We start from the raw sequence: 21,205 nt of genomic DNA, 5'->3' as shown, positions 1-21,205 counted from the left end.
AAAGTAACGGGGGAGGGGGTTCTGCAGAACGTGCTCGGCGAATCACTCTGTACATATAATAACAGCGTATGTATACCGGCGGCTGTATATATACGCGGACGCGATACGTATACGCCACGCGCTCGCGCAAACACCACTACTACCCCAATTCGGGGTGATGGAGGGGTGGTGGTAAGGACGGCAGACGGGGGGGGGGGGAGGACTGTGTGCGTGGACGAGAGGGTGGCTCGGCGTGGTCGAGGCGTTGGACTGCGGGTGACGTGGCGGCGGCGGGGTTGCTAAAACACCCCTATACGGCAGCTAGGGTGGTCGGGTGGTGGCGCGGTGAACACGGTACAGCTGCGGTACATATAGGTGTGACCCGGTTTCGCGCGCGGACGACAGAGCCCGAGGCGGGCGGCGGCGCGCCCATTGCGCCTGTGTGTCCTAGTTGGCGCGCTGCGTCGACGGCGGCACGAAAATCGTACGCCGTGGCACACGACGCGAGTCCGACGCCCGAACGCCATGCCCGACGCCGCCGCCGCTGTCGCCGCCGTCGTGTCAGCGCCGCCACCGCCGTCGTGGTCGCCGCGTAACGCCGCCGTGGTCGCCGCAAACGAATGAGAAAACGCACGAAAATCGCGTGGTGCGTAAAATAATAATAATAATAATTATACTGCCGCAGTCGCTGGTGAATCTTTCCGGAGATTCTGCAGCTCCTCGACCCCCCGACGTTTTGCTAATGACATCGGTTACCGTCGTATACCTATTATAGTGACACTGTGTGTAATGATAATATATTATAATAATAATACCTATATACTTTTGTACGTTAAATGCGACGATAATATTATTCGATAAATAGGAATCACAAATAATCATTCGTTAATGACAAAAATAATATAACACACTTCTGGTCCCACGTGCACAGGTAATAAGGCATACACCGTATATATTAGTTTTTTTTTTTTATTATATTTTAGTATTAAATAAACTAGGTACCCACTGTAAGTTTATATTTGTATATATTATATTATATATCGATGGTTTGGAGAACACACCAGTAGCGTATTTACGGAGGGGGGGTCCATGGGGCCCGGAGACCCCCCCGCTTAAATGTTTTTGGAAAATTAGCTTGACCCCTCCGTGAAAAATTCCTATATACGCCACTGGCACACACACATTATATTATATTATATTTTAAGTCAAAAGTATATGAATCTATTAAGGAACATCGTTATAGATAATGATGTTTATAGGATTCAAATTTCAAATAGATTTACTTTGTGCTAATTTAAACTTTGCCCACAACTTTATGAAGTATAAATTTACATACCGAACTACTCGCGCGTATTAAAAATCAAAGACTAACTATAAATTTGTGGATTTATAATACGTGTGCACTAAGATGCAATAATTGTTATATAATACACAAATATGAAATAGTCATAGGTAATTTAAACAGGTATATGCGTTTTACGAAGTATAGGTATAATAGTTTTTTTTCCAACATTGCAATTTATTATTGTGTCTAGTTTGTTATAAATTATAATAACAGGTAATAATATATAATATTACTATGGAATCACTGATTCGTTAGATTCATCAAATTTCTAGACTGAAAAATTAAATCTCATATTGGTATTTAGTATTGGGAATCAAAATAATAATTTCTAATAAACTAATTTGATTCGAATCATTATTTTTATGATTAACTTTGACAGTTGACATCATACTTTTGTTCATTCAATTAAAATGATTTAACTTTTTATATTTGGTGATATAAAATAAAAACATACTATAGGAATTAAAAGTACCTAATATATTGAATAATATGAATGTATTTTTACAATGAATATTATTTATACCTATGTCATTTAAATTAAAATTTAAAATACCTAATTTACCGATCACCAACTTTAAATACTAGTTTGACTTACGTACAAAATATGTGGACTGAATGTGAAATTCACTTCTCGTTCTTGCTATTTAATTACGTTCCGTTAAAATACGGTTATTATTTTACTGAAGTTGACGTCCTATTATGTTGTCGTGTGCAGATGTGCACCCATGTAAATACGCAAGTTGACTGCCGCGTGATAATTCATAATAATAATACATAATAAGGCTGAACTTTATTGTTTTTGTCTATTGATGGGCGATTTGTGTCGATTGTTTATACCCTAGAATATAGTTTTAAAAAAATAAATAAAATTTTATGAGTGCATAATATTATATACTATAATCGAATTTTGACAAATCGTATTTATTTGGTACATAAAAATCGATTGTTTTCGATTTTGAGATTATCGTGTTCACATTGAACACAATTTAATAATACAAACTTTAAAAGTTTAAACATACGGGATATCAATAAAGATACAAAAACATACACCATTACAAGATACTGAGAATAAGCTCGCTTCTCGGACCTTTAATTATGGCTTACAGGCTACGGGACCTATGGGACAGGTGGACAGCAGCTGTTATAGAATATAAGTTAATTATTTTGTTTTGATACTATAATCGTGACTGATACTATAATCGTGTTTATAATTCTGGATTCAGTAGACTTGAAGAGTTGCAACGAAGAAACGTATTTGTTTTGAATTAAGATATCTAAATATAATATAAGTACTTATAAATTATAACCAAAATATTAGTAAAAATCAATTAGATACGAGATATTAGATACTTCGTGTCTTACCCTTAAATATAAGTTATAATAGATACATTTTTTAAAATAATTATCCCAAAGTAAAATTGCTAAAATGTAAAATATACATACCTTAAAATTATTTATTTAACTTAGTATAGTAATCATTTATTAATTATTAGTTGTATAATATAATATATATGTACTTACTTTACCTATAATACACTATACACTACAACATAATATAGAGAGACGAGTGCTATTAATATCTATATTTTTGTCAGAAATATTCAGGTAATGAAAAAAATATGAAAAAGTCCCCACACGTCCCCTATCGTCTAAAAAAAAATGTACCTTAATTTCTATAATATTCTATAGAATTATTATAAAACCAAAAAATTAAATCAAATTAAAAACATACAAGATACACTAAAGAAAAAATATCTAGAAATAAGATGCCAGACGCCAGTTACAATATAACGGTGTTTAAAGATGCAAGATACAAATTTATCAAAGATACTGTCCATCCCTGCTTGTAAACCATAAGTGTGATCTCAAGTCATTCCAATTCTTATACCTATTATCAATTATGTAACAGACAACAGTGATATGTCACAATTCTTACACCGGAAAATGTAGTATACCTACTTATTTTCTAATTATGTAGGTAATAAAATGTACACATCTTCGTTGTCCAATTTATTTTTCTCGTTTAAGAACATTTTTTGTACGACGAATAACAAGCTTAAAAAATATCCTGTACTTACTTGTTTCTTTGTTCCACTTACTTATATGATATTTCATATATATCATTTAGTCACCTAACCATTATAATATGATCGATATGATATGATATATTTTCTAGTCCAAGTGATTCTCTACACAAATTGTTTTGAAATTAAATTATTCACTTAGGAATAGCTACAAGACCTATATATTATGTAACATATGTACACAAATATGAAGATCCAAACAGAATTTGAACACAAAGTTTGTATGTTATAAATATTAAACATACACAAATAAGTTACATAGTAAATATCTATTGGATATTTGCCAACTATGAAAGTTGAACTTTCGCACATGATTCGCAACTTCATAAAAAAAAACCAAGAAAGTAGTTCTGCTTTAGTAGGCTTCGAATGTACTTCGTCATTGAGTATTATATAGGTTGCTGACCAGTGACCACTGTAATAAAGACAGTATTGAATTTTAATTTAATGATAAATCAATGCAAACGAAAAACGATTCTAAGCTAAAACGGTGTGTCAACCTCTACCGATTTTGTATACCTCATTTATACTATTTATATTAACCATAAGGTATTATTCGTAATTTGATTTTATATATTATAAGTATATGTTGAACAATATTTTTTTAGTACAATTAAATATTAATACATTATTATAATATATTGTAATATATAACTGTTATATTTTGTTATACAGGGTGTATCTTATGTCATTGTTCGCAGGGTTTTTTTTAACGATTATGGATCGATGAAATAGAATTTCGTTAAAATGAAAAAAGACGTGTTTCTTTATTTTTATCAGGCAATTTTTTTATAACAATTTCAAAATTTTTGAACACGCAGGTGTACCAATAGCAAAATCGACTTTATTTTTTCAAATGGTAACTACTATATTTTTTAATGGATTCCGGTAAATCTTTTTTTCTTATAACTAACTTTTACAACTTGAAATATTTGAACCATAAGTTCCTTATATTGGTAGGTATCACATGCAAAGTATGAATTTAGTTGTTGAAATTCTTTAAGAATTATTTAATAATCATGATTTAAAATAAACTATTTGCAAGATATTTAGAGAAATAGTCAATCTCAATATACCTAGATTTGTACCTAATTTAAGCAGTTATATTTTGGCTTTTAACCTCAGTTAATTACAGATTTCCAATATTATTATAACAAGAATCAAATACCATCAGGTATCCTAAGCCACCTGATAAAGAATCCAAATTAATTCTATTGTAAAAAAAGTAAGATAGGAATTTGTGAAAGGAAAAGTACGAAATAAAATATAAATGTCCAAAACTAAAAAATATGAAGGGTTATGAATTTCTACTCCTAAATTCATACTTTGCAGTTTGCATGAGATACCTACAATATAGGGAACCTATATGGTTCAAATTTCAAGTTTATCCTACTACGAGAAGATCACCACAAAACATCGCACTTTTTTCCTTACACAATTATTTTTAACCACCATACATATTATCTAAGAACTAAGACATTAATGTCAACAATCGAATACTATTTATCAATTTGCCATTATCACTTTAACCACCTAAAAGTAATAAAGAATCCAAATTTATGATATTGTAAGAGAAGTTACTGTGAAGTATTTTATTACGATTACCTATAAAAACAAATCAAATAATAATAATAATTTTGATGATTGTTTGTTAAAATAAAAATAATGTCAAAAAATTTGCCAACAATTTTGTTTATGTTTTTTTTTTTTGAAAGTGTTATTACCTATATTACTAATTAAACTATTTAAGTGTATAAAAATGTAGTTATAAGAAAAAATGATTTAGCTCTTATAAATTAAACCTATACCAATTATTTCAATTAAAAGCATTAATGCATATTTTACTAAACTTTGGAGGACCATAGTTAATAAACTAGCGAGCCAAAATTGATGATTTGACTATCAAAATGTTCAGAAAAAAAAGATTTACTGGAATCCATTAAAAAATATTACCATTTGAAAAAATAAAGTCGACTTTGCTATTGGTACACCTGCGTGTTCAAAAATTTTGAAATTGTTATAAAAAAATTGCCTGATAAAAATAAAGAAACACGTCTTTTTTTTATTTTAATAAAATTCTATTTCATCGATCCATAATTGTTAAAAAAACCCTGCGTACAATGACATAAGATACAATCTGTATATATAAACCTATGGGTTAGTTAATACCGGTGATTTTTTAATGGTGATGATAGAATCATGGTAGAAATAGCTTAAAATTAGTTCAAATATTTTAAAAATCGAATTGTGTATACAAAATAAGTCCAATGAGTATTTTTAAAATAACTTGAGTTATAAAATAAATTGTTTTTTTCGTTATTTAAATATCTAATATTGTCAAAATATGAACCTGAAATGCCTATTCAAGCTTTACGATTTATATTTTTGAAATTACAACAAAATAACAAAAATAGTTTAAAGTGATGTCGTTATTTTACGTTTGAATAACTATATACTATATTGTCAACATTTGAATTTCAAAATCTCATAAAAATGAATGTGTCTATCCTAAACTTTTAGAATTTGAGTGGAATGATAAATATATGTGTTTTTTTGTAGATGTATATACGATTCATAGTAAAAAAATGCTTTGATTTCAACAAGGGTTGGTTTCTAATATATTTGTAGATTGTAACTAGATTGTAGCGATCTAGTTTGCACTTTAGAGAGGTCAAATTTTGAGCGTAATTTCACAAAATTTTTTTATATGGACCTGATGTTAAAATATTGATGAAATTGGATATCATGAGTAAAAAAACGATTTTCTTATTTTGTTTTAATTCAAATAGCTACAGATATTCGAAATTCATCAAATATTTATATTAACATTTCCTATAGGTATATGATAACACTTTAAATATATTTTCACTCTTTTTGTGCTATTTATAGACATTTTAAATTTTATATTTACTTAGATCTTGTAGTCATTAAATATTCAGTATTTCAGTCACAATTTTTTGATTATACGGAACGAAATTGAAATGTTGATAAAATTCATTGATATTACAAAATTGTGTTTATTTTATTTTCGTACGACCAAAAGAAATGCAAATACAGTATATTAGAAAATGCAATATTTTTATAGCTAAGGCTTGAAAATGTACAACGAGCTTCCTCATAATGTAACTAAAATAAAAAATTAAAACATATATAGTATGCACAATGTTTTTCATAGACATTTTAAGTTCAAATTTGGATGAAATTAGATAATTAAACGAAGAATAACCGAAAGAATAAAGAAAAAGATTTTATAGTTATTTTGTTGCAATTCAAAAATATTATTAATGGAGATTTGAAGCTTTTTTTGTATATTATCATAATATTTTATATACATCATAAAAATTTCAAATAAAATGTCTTTGAAAAAAATTAATCCAACCTATCATACATATTACTTTTATTATATTATAAATATATACTTATTACTTAGTAGTACATGCTATATAATATAATTGTTTTTCGTATACAATACGAATTATCATGGAATTAAAATTGAAAATTTTCATTACAGTGACTTACTCAATTACAAGGTACACCCGACACCAACTAACAGCAAAGTGATAACCTGCTTTTCCACTTTTGTTTTTTTTTTTATAAATAAATATTAACCTAAATACCAGGTAGAAAAACTTATGAGGAATATCGTATTAAATTTTCAAGCTTTAAGCATAAAAGTAAAAAAAAAACAAAACTTACTAAATCATTTTTAATTGTTACTCATTATAGTAGTATTTAACGGGATATACAGCTCATCAGAAGTTTAAATATCTATAAGTTATAAACTTATAAAGCCATAAATAATGAACCATTCGTTTGAAATTCGATTTATAACCATCGAAATTCTCAGAAATATATTCTGCTGCGCTTCGGCATACGCAATTTGTCAGAATCTTGAATTACCTTGCGTTTACTGTTCAAAAAACCAGCTAGAATATTAATATGTTTTTGTTCTCGCAAAGAATAAATACAACATAATATCATTATAATTTGTATTGATTTTGTGAAAATCGTGCCTACATTGTTGAAAAAACAACGGCTGAAAAGTAAACATGTGATTGTTGAACGTTTGTTGAATGCTTAGTTGCAGCAGGTATGGTATACAATAATATATACCTGTCGTATAAATAAAGTAAAATAAAATATTTTAAAACGATCACACTATGTACTAGTAAAACGTATTCAACGTTTGTTTAGCCGAATAAGTTATATATTTAGGTACATTTTGGTGATGGCTGACCTGGGTGGAACTAAGTTTATTTATTGTATATTAATAGTCACAAAAATGAATTCTTCAATTAGGTATATAAAAAACTGTTTAAGAACAAGTATGCTGCAAATTTGTTAACCATAATATTGTAAATGTATTAAATAATGACGATAGGTCATAGGATAAGTAGGACAATTTGTATTAAAACAAAATTTAAATTTGTTGATTAAAATTATTTACATAATAATATGTAGGTATATTGTGCAAATATTATTGTAAAATTATATTTATTATAAGTCACTTTAATAAATATACCCATAAACTATAGTATAGTGGAGTGTGGGGAATATTTCCTAAAATATTAATAGAGAAATAGGTGGGTAAGTGGGTATCGCTCTGCTGTACAGTAGGTTATAAGTGGGTCAGTATAATGGATGATATTAAAATTAAATTCAATGATATAATATCATATTGTAAACGAAAAATGATTCTGAGCGTATACGGTTTGTTAGTGTGGATATTTTATGTTATATTTATGTTGTTATTATATATTATTAATATGGTAGTTAGTGAGTTGAATTAATACGAGTATTATAAAATTAGAACAAAATAACTAAAATCATTATTTTTGGTTATTTAATATGTAATTTCCTCCAAATTTAAACATAAAGAACTATAAAAAAAACAGTGTCTTTATATTTTTGAGATTTTTGGTTACAGAATAACCTACTTACGCGGAAGTTTGTTTTACATTATTCATCCTTAGCTTTACAAGTTGAACATTTTATAAATTGTTAACTACAAAATAAGTTTTAAATTTGAAATTTAATAAGTGTTGTCAAAAATTGAACTTTAAATGCTTATTATGTCTGTAAATAGCTCAAAACAAGTCTAAATATAATGAACATGTTATCGTGTATAGAAAAAGCTAATATAAACATTCAGTGAAAATTTCATGTACCTGTCATTAATTGTCTTAGAGTTACACCAAAAACCAATTTTGCGTAAAAATTCCTGTTTTTCCTTAATTTTTATTTTGTTTTTCCCGGGGCTTTGAAACCTATTGGAAATTTCAACCTCTCGAATGCACCTACTACATTCACTTTCCTAGCGAACAAGATACTGTTGAAGAAAATCGAAGCAGTTTTACTACCCCAAACGGCGATGATAGACACAAAAAAAAATTAATAAATAAAAAATCACACATTATTGTAAAACCAATACATTCATCGTTCCGCTCAGAATCTAAAATGTGAGGGTTGTAGCCTTTCTATAAATGGAATTCTAGTTGCACCTATGGGATTATGATAATCTATTTTAACACAATGACCACGTGATATATTAATATTATGAATTATTATAATATATGGATCCTGGGGTTAACAAAGACTATACCTACGGGCTACGGTTATGAACAAAGATGTGTGGTGGGGAATATGTGGTGATTAATTAACCAAAAAGCGTTATGCCCTTACTCGCTCGATACAGTAATAATAATAATGAATACCTAACTATGGTTATATTATTATAATATTTGTACATTGATTATCTAAATAATAATTTGTTGTAATCAGTTAAATATTTTATTTTACCGAATGTATTTACAAGTATAATTGTTGTATAAGCATACTACACTAGTTAACCGAAGTTTAATTGACCGATTTGCCCGGTTAAAATCTGTTATCAGCTGATTAGCGCATCGAAGACAGTGTAACCGTAGACGGTATACTGTTCCAGATATTAGATACCAGTATTCGACTATTATAGGAATTAAAAAGCCAAACGTATGGGAGGGAAAAATAATAACTGGTTAATCTAGGTTTTATAAATCAAGATAATAAATAGTAACGTGATTACATTAGACATGCGTGAATAGAAAACTATTCATTTATTTAGATTCTTAGCGGAGCTTATTTTTTTATCCTGTATACAAAGTTTCTACCTGCAGAAGGAGTGCTTCGATTTCAACGTATAGTACCTTATCTTTAAGCGAATTGGATTAAAATGGTACTTTAGACAGGTAATTTTTCGATTTTCTCAATAGTTATTTAATGCCATGGGAAAAACTACCGACAAATTACGAAAAACCGCTAAAAATGGGATTTTAATTTCTAACGCTTTGTGTATCACAATAGCAACGAATAAAAAATAGTAATAATATAATATTAATTCAATTTACAGGCTATAATAAATACCTAATAAAAATATAAAAAATCCAGACTGACAAACCGTCTCCGCTCAGAATCGTTACCAGTGGCATCCACTTACCCGCTTTTTTTTGTATTTATTTAAAAAAAAAAAAAATGAAAAAATTGTATTTTTTTGCAGATAAAAATAAATATATCATTATTTTTATGTAGGTACCATGTTAAAGAATCATCTTTAAATAATATATACCTATTGTTATATTGTGCTATTCATGTTTTTATTTTCTATATGGATTGTATATTCACGTTCTAAACGCTCTACGACTAATGTATTATATGAATAAATGTAATACGAAGCCTACCCCAACTCGTGATTATAATATTATTGTTATAACTGCACACCAGCAACACAGTGTAGCGTGTAAACTGGCATCGTTGTACAAGTAATCGAATTAATATTGTGCCACCTAAATCACCGCTTGAATAGCCTTTGACCGGAACGATAACTGTTTTGTTCACAATAACCGCAGTATGCAAATACGCGATGCACGCACACCGATGACACTGGTGCGGAAAAAAGCCATACGACCGTTTGCAGACGATAATATAATAATAATAATATATTAAAATTAAATAATAATATAATATATTTGAGGACGTTTCAATGACAATTTTGTATCTCTCGATATACTAATAATATTATTGTCTATTTCGTAACACGTTATATTATTAATTATATACCTATATACATAAATTAACTTTTATACTCATGGGTTATTATGCGCATGTAAGCATAGAATATTGTTTATAATATCTATCTATTTTTTTTTAACTATACTATACTATTTTAGTGTGCTACATACAACATACTGTACATTTTATAGATTAAAAGTTAAAACGATTATCTCAAACAACTTTAATGAATATAAAATATACTGTGTCTAGTCGGTTTTGTTGCATAATATTAATAACTACTTATCGTGCGTCATTCGCGTAATTGTGAATATAGTTACATTTGTCTGTATGATGTAACAATATACCTACTACATAATATCATTAATATCACAGAATAGATTAAATGATAATATTAATATGTGTGAATAACCGACATAATCATAATATTGTTATTAATGTTTCGAACCTTCCATGTTAGAAAATTAGACGATTCAATAAAATTTAATTTGGATAGGTATTATCATTGATTATAAATACTATAGTATCAATGGTATTATATAAAAAAAAAATTTAATGGAAATAATATTTTAGCCATGATACCTATATTTTAAACTTTCTTGAAAGTATTTAAATTGTGTCAAGCACCTGCACACTAAATACCTTCATAAACTTGGTAAAATTAAATTTTGTTTTCGAGCATGTGGTAATATATTAGTACAGACTATATTAATATAATTTTATTTTAAAATGTTTATTGTTATTGCAAAAATTGGAGGTTTGTTGTTCCGTAAGATATAATTCAATATTTCACACGATTATATGAATATAACCAGTGGAACCGAAACCTATATTTACCTAAACCTACGAGGCTATAGGATAAAATAACATATTTAGGCGGTAGCTATAAATACTTATATACTTCCAAAAAAAGTTTTTCTGTGTGATTTTGTTTTTATCTTCTTTTGAGAATTTTTTGTAAAACATTTTCCAATACCTAATATCAGGGTAAGGTATTTTATTCCTATACAGAATACAATAAATTATATTTATATGTAAAAACTACCTTAGTGCTATTTTGTATTAACGAAATAATTAGGTTATATAATAGTTTAATACACTACGTTTATATTATTATAGTAGATATAGATATTCTACATTTAATTTTTCTTTTTAGCTTATCCGAGAAAAATTGGTCTCTGCTCATTGCTCAAAAATCAATGAATTTATTAAGTGAGGTTTTTCGAATACAAATTATGTCGAAATACTATATACGACATGCGGAGAGGATTAAATAGAATGTTGGACGGTAATAGCAACATGGGGTATAGCACAGAGGCATTTTATCCATGTCAATCTGTGTGGGATGGTTACACGCAAGCTGTCCTATAGCGACGGAAATAAGAGAGGGCGTGTGAAATATATTGTCACTGAATAAGAGACGTACAGTCGAACAAATCAATCTTCATCATTTTAAAGAAATGAACAATAGCAACGAGACCAACTGAACAATATAAGACTCTTGATTTTCCAATAATATATTATATCGTGATCTATATAAGACTACTGCAGTATAATGAATGCTGACTTTTTATTTTACGCTTTTAAATTTCAATAAACCATCTAATGCAACTACTCGTATATTAAACATAACATAATTTAAATAAATTCAATAAATTACTAACAATAATCTATTCATTATAATAATAAAATTATTGTAGTCATCGGAATTTAGTTAGCAATAGATATCCAACCTCCATAACTCTAGGCCTCAAAACTTTTATGAACCTATATAGTATATAGTTTATAATTGTATTATATTATGCACCAATAGCATAATAATATGCATATAACATCGTCTATAATTCCTGCACTAGCACGATTATGAATTCCCTGGGAGCTATAAATTTGAATTGTCCGAGGGATAGCTAAGTTTCCTTTTCTTCTATGGTAATTTCATTGTAATAAAATAAAATGCGAAATGCTAATATTATGTAAAAGTTAAGAATATTCAATTCAGGTATCTTAAATTAATATTACTTAACCTAACCTAGAACTTTTATTTTAGTTTTTACATTTTAATAATTATTTCTATACTTTTGATAACATTTGTAGTAGGTAATAGATAGGTACCCACGATTTCTCGATTTTTGATTTTTCTCACCCAGTTATGATTTGATAGCAGTTTTAACAATTATATCTATTTATATTTTAAATATGCGCATATTGCGACGTATGTAAATTAGGTATTTATTATAAATGATAAATATTATATATAAAAAGTCCAAAAAGGGGAGGATCTTAACGTCCTTTAGCCCCTCTTGAATCCACACCCGTGAGTTACGACTTACAGATATTCCTGCAACTGGTGTCCATCTATCACGACATGAAACTAACATTGCCTTGAAAATCCATCGAATTAAAATTCAATACTACAAATATAAAATATTAATATACCTCGCGTATTATAAAAGATTATCGAGTACCTACTCCAACACCAAATAACTTCTTCTATAGTAGACGAATTTTTCATTATTTAAATCACTGCAGATTTCATAATTTCCGTTAACTTGGAATGTGTTATAATTCATATTTAAAATACAAAATAAATAATATACTCGACACTCGTCTAACTTATCCTGGTTTTATTCAGGGATTTCGGAAACGTTAAAAACATTATTTACCTCTTCAATAATATTGACATCATGTGCTTACGAATTATTTGATTTTCAATTTTATTTACTAGACAACCTCTTTGGTTTACAGTAAAAATATGTACAGTATGATCATTTGATTATACATGCTGAAAGATGTTTTGTAAGAAACCTAATTAATATTACCTAATTGTTTTTAATTGTATACAGCTTACAATAAATAGTATATTATATTATACTAATATAGTTAAAAATACTATACTGCTGCATAGATAAGTATATACTATATTGTATGAAACTTTTTGTAGTACACTCACTTGTACCTATACAATATATAGAGAGTAGATTTCTTGTGCGATTTCACACGTTGTTTCTTTATTTTTTCCACAGAAGAACTCAACTTTAAATAGGTAATTCATTTGGTTTTCCTAAAATAATATGTAAATTCATATTTCATGGGTTCATTAGTTTTGAAAAACAGTTACACGTGCAGTATATTTTAATTTATTCTGGGAATTTCTAAGTAAAATGTAGGTTAAAGATAAATCTCATAACGACCCTTCATCATCTAGCTATATAGAACCTAGCTCCTGACATGTCCCACGTGACTTTTTATTTCAGTATTCACAATGAGAAAATGGAAATTTGAACAACGAGACGTCCAGACGAATACCTTAAGTACCTATATAAATGTATTATAGCAGTTGTGTTATGTATTATTATTGATATAAGCACAATTGGTCGTTAATCATCGTTCGTCTGCAACCATTTTATTCATGAGATCATTTATTTACATGTTATCGTTAGACATTTTCCATGACTTTCCACCATTATCATGTATGAGGATCGATTCTAAAATATAAACCCCCTCTAAAAAAGAGGAACATACCTAATCTTATCTTTATTAATTATAATATTAGTCAAATAATAGTTTAAACTTTAAAACATCATTTATAATTTAAAAATACTACTTTTTTTTTTGATAATATTTAAATCATAGTTAGGTATTCAAGTAAATTAGCTCTAATATTAAAATTAAGTCGAAACGTTTCTTCGAAACACGCAGTAATGTGGGTTCATACCTCTCCTTTCATTTTTTTATAATGAGGAAGCAAAGATAGAAATTCCTACCATAGTTCATAATAATTATTCAAAATATTATATACATTATATATATATATATATTATATAGGATTGTAGATCATATTATTAATAATACCTATATCCGTAATTAATAAAACCTTTGTTAACCTCTGATTGTGTGTAATATTTTGCAAGTACAACTAAAAAAAAAAAAAAACACTTTTAGAACTTTTCTTCATTTCATTAATCTTTACATCGTATTTCTCAGTTGAATGTATCCAATGAAGTGAATATAATTATTAGAATTACAAAAGCTTTTTTTTTATCTAATGGTGTCTGGGTGAGATAAACTTTAATGTGAAATAGGTACCTAACTAATCAATAAATAGCTGTATAATACAATCAAAACAAATTTCAATTATAAATTTGCATTATTTTATTATTGGGGAGACTCCAATAGATATAGATCTTACACAATGGAGGTTGATGCGTTGATGGACTGTATGATGATAGACATAAGAGTAATATATATTATATAACGTGGGATACAAAGGAAAGAAGCTGCAGAATATAATATACAGGCGGTGGCACTGTGGCACTGTGTTATGAGATCGAAAATCGTTGGATTACCCCACTTGATCTCTGTATTCTTTTTTTAAATTTTCTTATATCTTATTGATTATAAATTATAATTCAGAATTTGTAATTTGTTTAATAAATATAATTTTTTGCTATTATTCGTTTTGGTGGTTTGGCCCAAATGAAAGTGTCTTTATATTTATCCTAAGTATGATGACATTGATTTAGATAATCTATAAAACCTTCTGATTGCACGTTTTTTTTCAATAACTATATATATTTATATTTCCAAAGGTATTAAATACTATTATACCAAAACTAAATAATCACACAATATTATTTTATACCTATGTATGTAAAAAGTTGTCCATTATGTAGAAGGTTTAATAAACTTATAAGCATTCATTTTGTGTGTACTTGGGTTATTTTAAGTTAATTCATTTTTTTTACATTTACCTACTAATTATTATGTGTTAAATACATTTAAAAAAATTAACTAATTAATGTTATAAATCACTTTTTATCCAGTATTCTGCGTATGCTCAAAATCAATTTTACTTCTCCAAGCATTAACAATTCGAAAGAAAAAAGCAAAAATTAATAAAAAATCTCTCAACATATTTCTCATGACATTTTTAAAAAAACATTGGTTTATAAGTAATATAATCGGTTTCACACCGTGATACAAAATCCCATTTTCTAACTTTATAGATTAAAACTCAATTAAAAAAACGTTTACTCAAAACTACATAGATGTTAATCTCCTGCCTTTTTCCTTCGTACCAACTACTTCGTACCACCACCAATTAGGCGTTGGATAAAAATGAAAAAACCTGAGTGCCAAGACTTTGTTGACAAATTTGAAATTTAATCAGATTTAAATCGGTTCTTAAATTACTAAATGAGCATTCGAAAATTCCAAAAATAAATATTAGTCGATTTTGGTTACCGTAAAAACAGTAAAATAGAACTGTTGTCTTATTATAAAACTTGTAGAAACAGATTTCACGACATATAATATTATTATTGAAACATTAAGAAAAAAAATAAATATGTGTTTACTCCGACGTAGAATATTTTTTAAATCGTATATTATAATATACTACTCTTACAGCTCAGATCCGATGTGGATTTATTGTGATGGTTTAATAATAACAATATGTTCCACATCGATTTTTTACGTTTTATGGAATAAAAAAAAATGTGTTTTGAAAGGTTTTTTGCTGTGCCTATTTATTCCCCTTTGTGAACGAAGGTACCAGATGGTTTACCTTCTCATATTTCAAACGATTTGCAATATAGTAGGTATGCTGAATACAGCACTAATGTGAATTTAATGGACACTAAGATGCTCCAATAAAAAAGAGGCAGTTTCTATACAGTATCAAGTATTTTATGTAGTTGCTAAAAAGCTGTGATGATGAAAAATCAAATATAATACTTTAATATTAACCAACAAATATAATACCAATTTACATACGAGGCATATATAACGATATGGCCGGTAATCGATTTAAATTAAATAAAACGCCTACCATTGTTTTTTGTTTTAAAAAATGTGTACATAGATTATTGTATTGATTTATTAGTATGTTTTAAGAGCAATAATTGAATCATCTACACGGAATACTTAATTTTTATAAATATTCTATATTATTATAATATAAACTATTATTATATATTATTATATAAGTTAATACTTATGAATATTTTATTTAATTCAAAATTGCTTTAAATTTTTTTGCTACGAATGTATAAAGAAATTCAACTTTAATAATATTGAAACTTGAAAGTTCAAGATAGTCATATAAAACAATCAGACAATTTTAATAACAGTTCATATGTAACTATATAATATTATCTACATAAGTATAAAATATTGAATTCCATATGACGTATTTTAATACCCTATATCAAAATGAAATATATTTAATTTATTATATTTAAAAGTTTCAGGAAAAAATGCGATTGTGCGACCTCATGCTGTGACCTTTGATATGGTCACCGAAAAATGAAGACGTTGGCCGGCGCCATAATACTATGCATCATGCTCGTCATAATTTCCGGTAAGTAGAATAAATTATCCTATTGACTGAAGGTTGTAAGTGAGTATCAAATATAATATTGAAATAAAATACAATGAAAATACTCAAAACTAGTACTGACCAACGATTTATACAAATAGTTATTTGGCTTATAAAACATTACACTAATCATTGGAGTTATCAGTTATGTGATAGTTGATTATCTGTACCTACATCTTCCAGCTTTTTCGTTTATGAAAAATTGGTTAATTTTAAAGATAAGAATTAAATTACGAATAAACTAGTCAATATACAATTATTCAGGAATTGTTATTTATTTTCTAAAAAACATACCATGAAAATACTAAATAAAGAAATTGTATAACTTACGTTATGTTGCCCATGGAATAACTAATGTAGCTTATTATTTTTATTAAAAATTCTATAGATTATATTTTATTGATTTTATTGCCAGTGATTATTTATTCAAATAAAAATGTTACGGAACTACCTATGTATACTAGTGTTTCTAAAGTAATTTTGCAGTATATTAGGTAGGTCCCTTTGTTTAGCATATTTAAAAAACTAAATTGTTGTATTCCTACAAATTTGTTAGTCATAAAATAGTTTAGTTTACTTAATTTCGTTCACAAAAAAATTTGTTTGTTTTGAAACAAGGTATATTATTTTTATTATGACTTATTGATTATTAGATTATATCTTAGTATTTTTTAGTTTTAAAATAATTTGATTAAATAAAACATTTTAAGAGGTACTGCATGCCATGGTATAAAAAGTGTTTCAAAAGTTGTTAGGCAATCAATCTAATTCAATTTGTGTTTAAATAATTATGTGTTTAATAAAAATAAAAATTAAGTTTCCAATCCTAATTTGCTTATTAAACTTGAAAATATATTAGGTCTTGACAAATTCGAGTAAATGTTATATTCGTGGATTATACTCAGCAGAATAATAAATTGAAAAACCAACGGCAAGTCTGGGTATTCAATACAGTTTGTGATTTCATATAATATAATATTATAAGTAGGTACAATTTTGGTTTGTGTTCATATGAATAGAAACATGTGATTTGTATGTATCAAAAAATTCTACTTAACTGTTTAAAAAGTGACAGAAAATACATATACAAATAAACTCCTATTGAGAAATAAAAGTGATATATTATGCAAGGTTATATATTATACCTACATAACAAGTTGATAAACTTTATCAATATTAGTTAATATGTAATTTTATTTATCAAAATATATTTTTACATATTTTATACTATTATATACTATAGGTACTTACTACAGATTGTAATGGAAACGTTCTATACATATTTTTTTAACATAGCTTTAAAAGTATGTAATATATACTGAATCTTACCCCTATAATGATAAGTGGGTATTGAATCATATTAATCTAAAATTTAAATAACCATATAATCACGATTAAATTTATCATTTTTTGTTAGACTAGCATACAATTTGTATAGAAAAAATATTTTTCAGTTTTCTTATTTTAATATTTGACTGTTGTGGAGCTATAGTAGGTACCAACCATAAAATATAATGGAACTATAGTGCGGTGTCATTCCGCATATTTAATTTACAGATGAAATACACGACCTATTTATTCTTTGGGAATTTATAATTAAAAATAGTACGAAACACTAAATTTTACATAAATTAATCGTTATCTAGATATAACTTTGTAAAAACATTTAGTAAGTTAAAGCAATTAATTTATTAATTAAATAAATTAAATATATCTAGATATTAATATACTATGTACCAATCGTATAAGCATGGTATATTAAATAAAACGTCATGTTAAGTTATTTGTATTTAGTTACATAATATAAATAAAGTGAAATTATTATCATAAAATTTCATAGAATTTGTAAGTTATCTTTATTTTCCAATCAAATTTAAAACTTTGGTTAGGAAACATTAAATTTATACCAGAAATATAACCCAGAACCACAAAGTATAAACTTTATTTAGCAAGTATTGTCATCATCATTGCAGTTTGCAAACATAAAATAAAACGTCTCGCCATGTATATTTTACTTTTATATAGATTTTAGAGTATTAATCACATGAGTAATATCCGTTAATATGGAAACACACTTTCGCGTGCTCATTAAATCCAATGAAGGTAAATTACGTCATAATAATTTAAGGCAGTTTTAAGATTTAAAATATAGGTACAAAATATGTACAATGCACAAAAATAAAATATTTTCAAGTGTAATATTTTGTTAGTATTTTATTTCTAACTGATCAATTAATAATTGCATCATTTAATTCCACCACAAAATAAACGATGCACCTGCATGCGTAATACAGGTATAGCTCGACGTTTTACATTGTACGTTAATAATGTAAAAATAACAAAAATGATAAAAACACAATACCTATAGGTACCAACATTTATTATTAAATCATTTCGAAAAAATATAAATAAATAAGATTTCTGTAATGATGCGTGTATCATAATAATATGTGAAGTTGGCGTACATAATAGGAAACTCTCAACAAGAAGCTTTTGTTCGGTTTTTTGGTCGGGGGAGGGTGGAAAAATAATCTGGACGGTTTTATAAAAAGGAAGGGGCATAATGAATTTTTGGACGACTCAATCCATCGCAGCAGCGGTATACACGACAATCCCGAAAAACAATTTTCTCAGTCAGATAAACGCGCCATCGGGTGGGCGGTTCCCGGCCTGGGGATGCACACCGAACATAGGGGATTTTATCGAACCGTCCCGTTCGAGTGTATATTCGTTCCGTCGTTTTACAACTAATGGGGTTTTCAACGACCAATATTTAACGTTGCCATTGATACACCCGATGTACCGTTCCAATACTTTCGGTGTGGTCATCTCTCTAATGGTCAACGATATGGATACCCACGGGCAACTCTGTATAATATGTCAAGTGACGCGGACGTATACGTTACCAGTAACGGTATACTAATAGTATACCTAAATACCGTGTAATTGATATCGATGATGCAATACAATATAAAAAGCGTTACGTAAAAGTCTAACGTGGTAGTTAGTACCTACTCGTTAACCCGTCTTCGTATATTATGTGCATGTAAATGTGCATGCCCAGAACATATTATTAATAAATATTATTGTCAATTATAATATTGATGAAACTTTATATACCTATGTAAAAGTCAAAAGATCTAATAGTTAAAAAATGTCAATTATTTCGGAAATCGAATTGTTATAAGCTTCACGTTACATTGTAATATTTATTTTTAGATTATATAAACAAGAATTATGTTAGTTTTACAACGATGTTTTTTGTTTGACTATTCGTTTCTTCCTGTGAATTTCGTTTAAGGCATGGAATTGTATTATATGAATTTAAATTTATCGTTTGGAAACCATGCCTATATAGAATAGTTGATATTGAAAAGATAATTCTGTGTCTTCGGTTGTTTCCTTAAATGCAATCGCAAACTACCGATAACCGTCAACAAATATTGTTAAGGGATTTTCAGGAAGCACTATAAATGTAAAGCCCTATTGTATGTTTGTATCAAGAATGTGTCCACCATTTATATTAACGTTTGCACCTACCTAATACCACTGGGTATAATTTTTGTTTTATTTTTAATTAAGAGGATGTCAGCACAACATTTGCTGTCTCCGTTTAAGACATGTGTACAATAGAATACACGTTCTTCGTATTTTTCATTTTGTGATGTCGGGGGAGGGGGGGGGGTTAGACCCGAAGAAAAAATATACCTATGATATATTTTAATATCAAAAATATATTGCTAAAGGAAAAAATATATAGCTACCTTATTTTTAATGAAGTATGGAAGATAAGTATTTAAATGTTAATGTTTTATACATTTGTTATAACTTTTAACTTATAACTAACAACTTTATACTAAAGAAATCACAGTAGGTACAATCTAAGTGACTAGGTCACGTTTTTATATTTCTCGAGTTAACTCAATGTAAAGTTATCGATATATTATTTGATATTGTTTGTATTTTTTTTTTTAACAGCTTGGGTTTCTCATATTTTATGTACATAGTGACTTCTTAATTAATTTTCTAGCTATATTTTAGATTCTGAGTGGAACGATGAATGTATTGATTTTACAATGATGTGTGTTTTTTATTAATTTTTTAATTTTTTTTTGTGTGTGTACACGATAAGTAGTCGAAATAATGTTTCGATTTTCAACTTCAGTATCTTGTTCGATTGGAAAGTGAATATCGTTGGTGCATTGGGGAGGCCAAAATTTAAAATTCTCAGTAATTTTCAAAAGCGCCAAGAAAAACCAAAGAAAAATTAATGAAAAACGGGAATTTTTACGCAAATCGATTTTTCACAAATTGAATTTGGTTTTTGGTGTACTTTAAAAAAAATGACCGTAGATACATGAATTTTGACTG

At 27.9% G+C, this 21,205-nt stretch overlaps 1 protein-coding gene across 2 annotated transcripts in view; it reads left to right on the top strand.

Annotated features, from left to right (window-relative positions):
• Window positions 1-463: 463 nt before the first annotated feature.
• LOC100161903 (acetylcholine receptor subunit alpha-like) overlaps window positions 464-21,205 on the top strand; it is a 60,707-nt gene continuing 39,965 nt past the window's right edge. Inside the window, exons 1-2 of one of the 2 annotated variants that reach the window (XM_008187942.3) lie at window positions 464-910; window positions 16,701-16,816. In XM_008187942.3, coding sequence (XP_008186164.1) covers window positions 16,762-16,816 — 55 coding nt within the window. In that variant the 5' untranslated portion in view covers window positions 464-910; window positions 16,701-16,761. The remainder of the gene's footprint in view (window positions 911-16,700; window positions 16,817-21,205) is intronic. The other variant, XM_029486814.1, reaches the window with a different exon arrangement.

The sequence above is a fragment of the Acyrthosiphon pisum genome, chromosome A1 (assembly GCF_005508785.2).
Source record: "Acyrthosiphon pisum isolate AL4f chromosome A1, pea_aphid_22Mar2018_4r6ur, whole genome shotgun sequence".
NCBI lineage: Eukaryota > Metazoa > Arthropoda > Insecta > Hemiptera > Aphididae > Acyrthosiphon > Acyrthosiphon pisum.
This window is presented reverse-complemented; position numbering and strand designations above follow the sequence as displayed.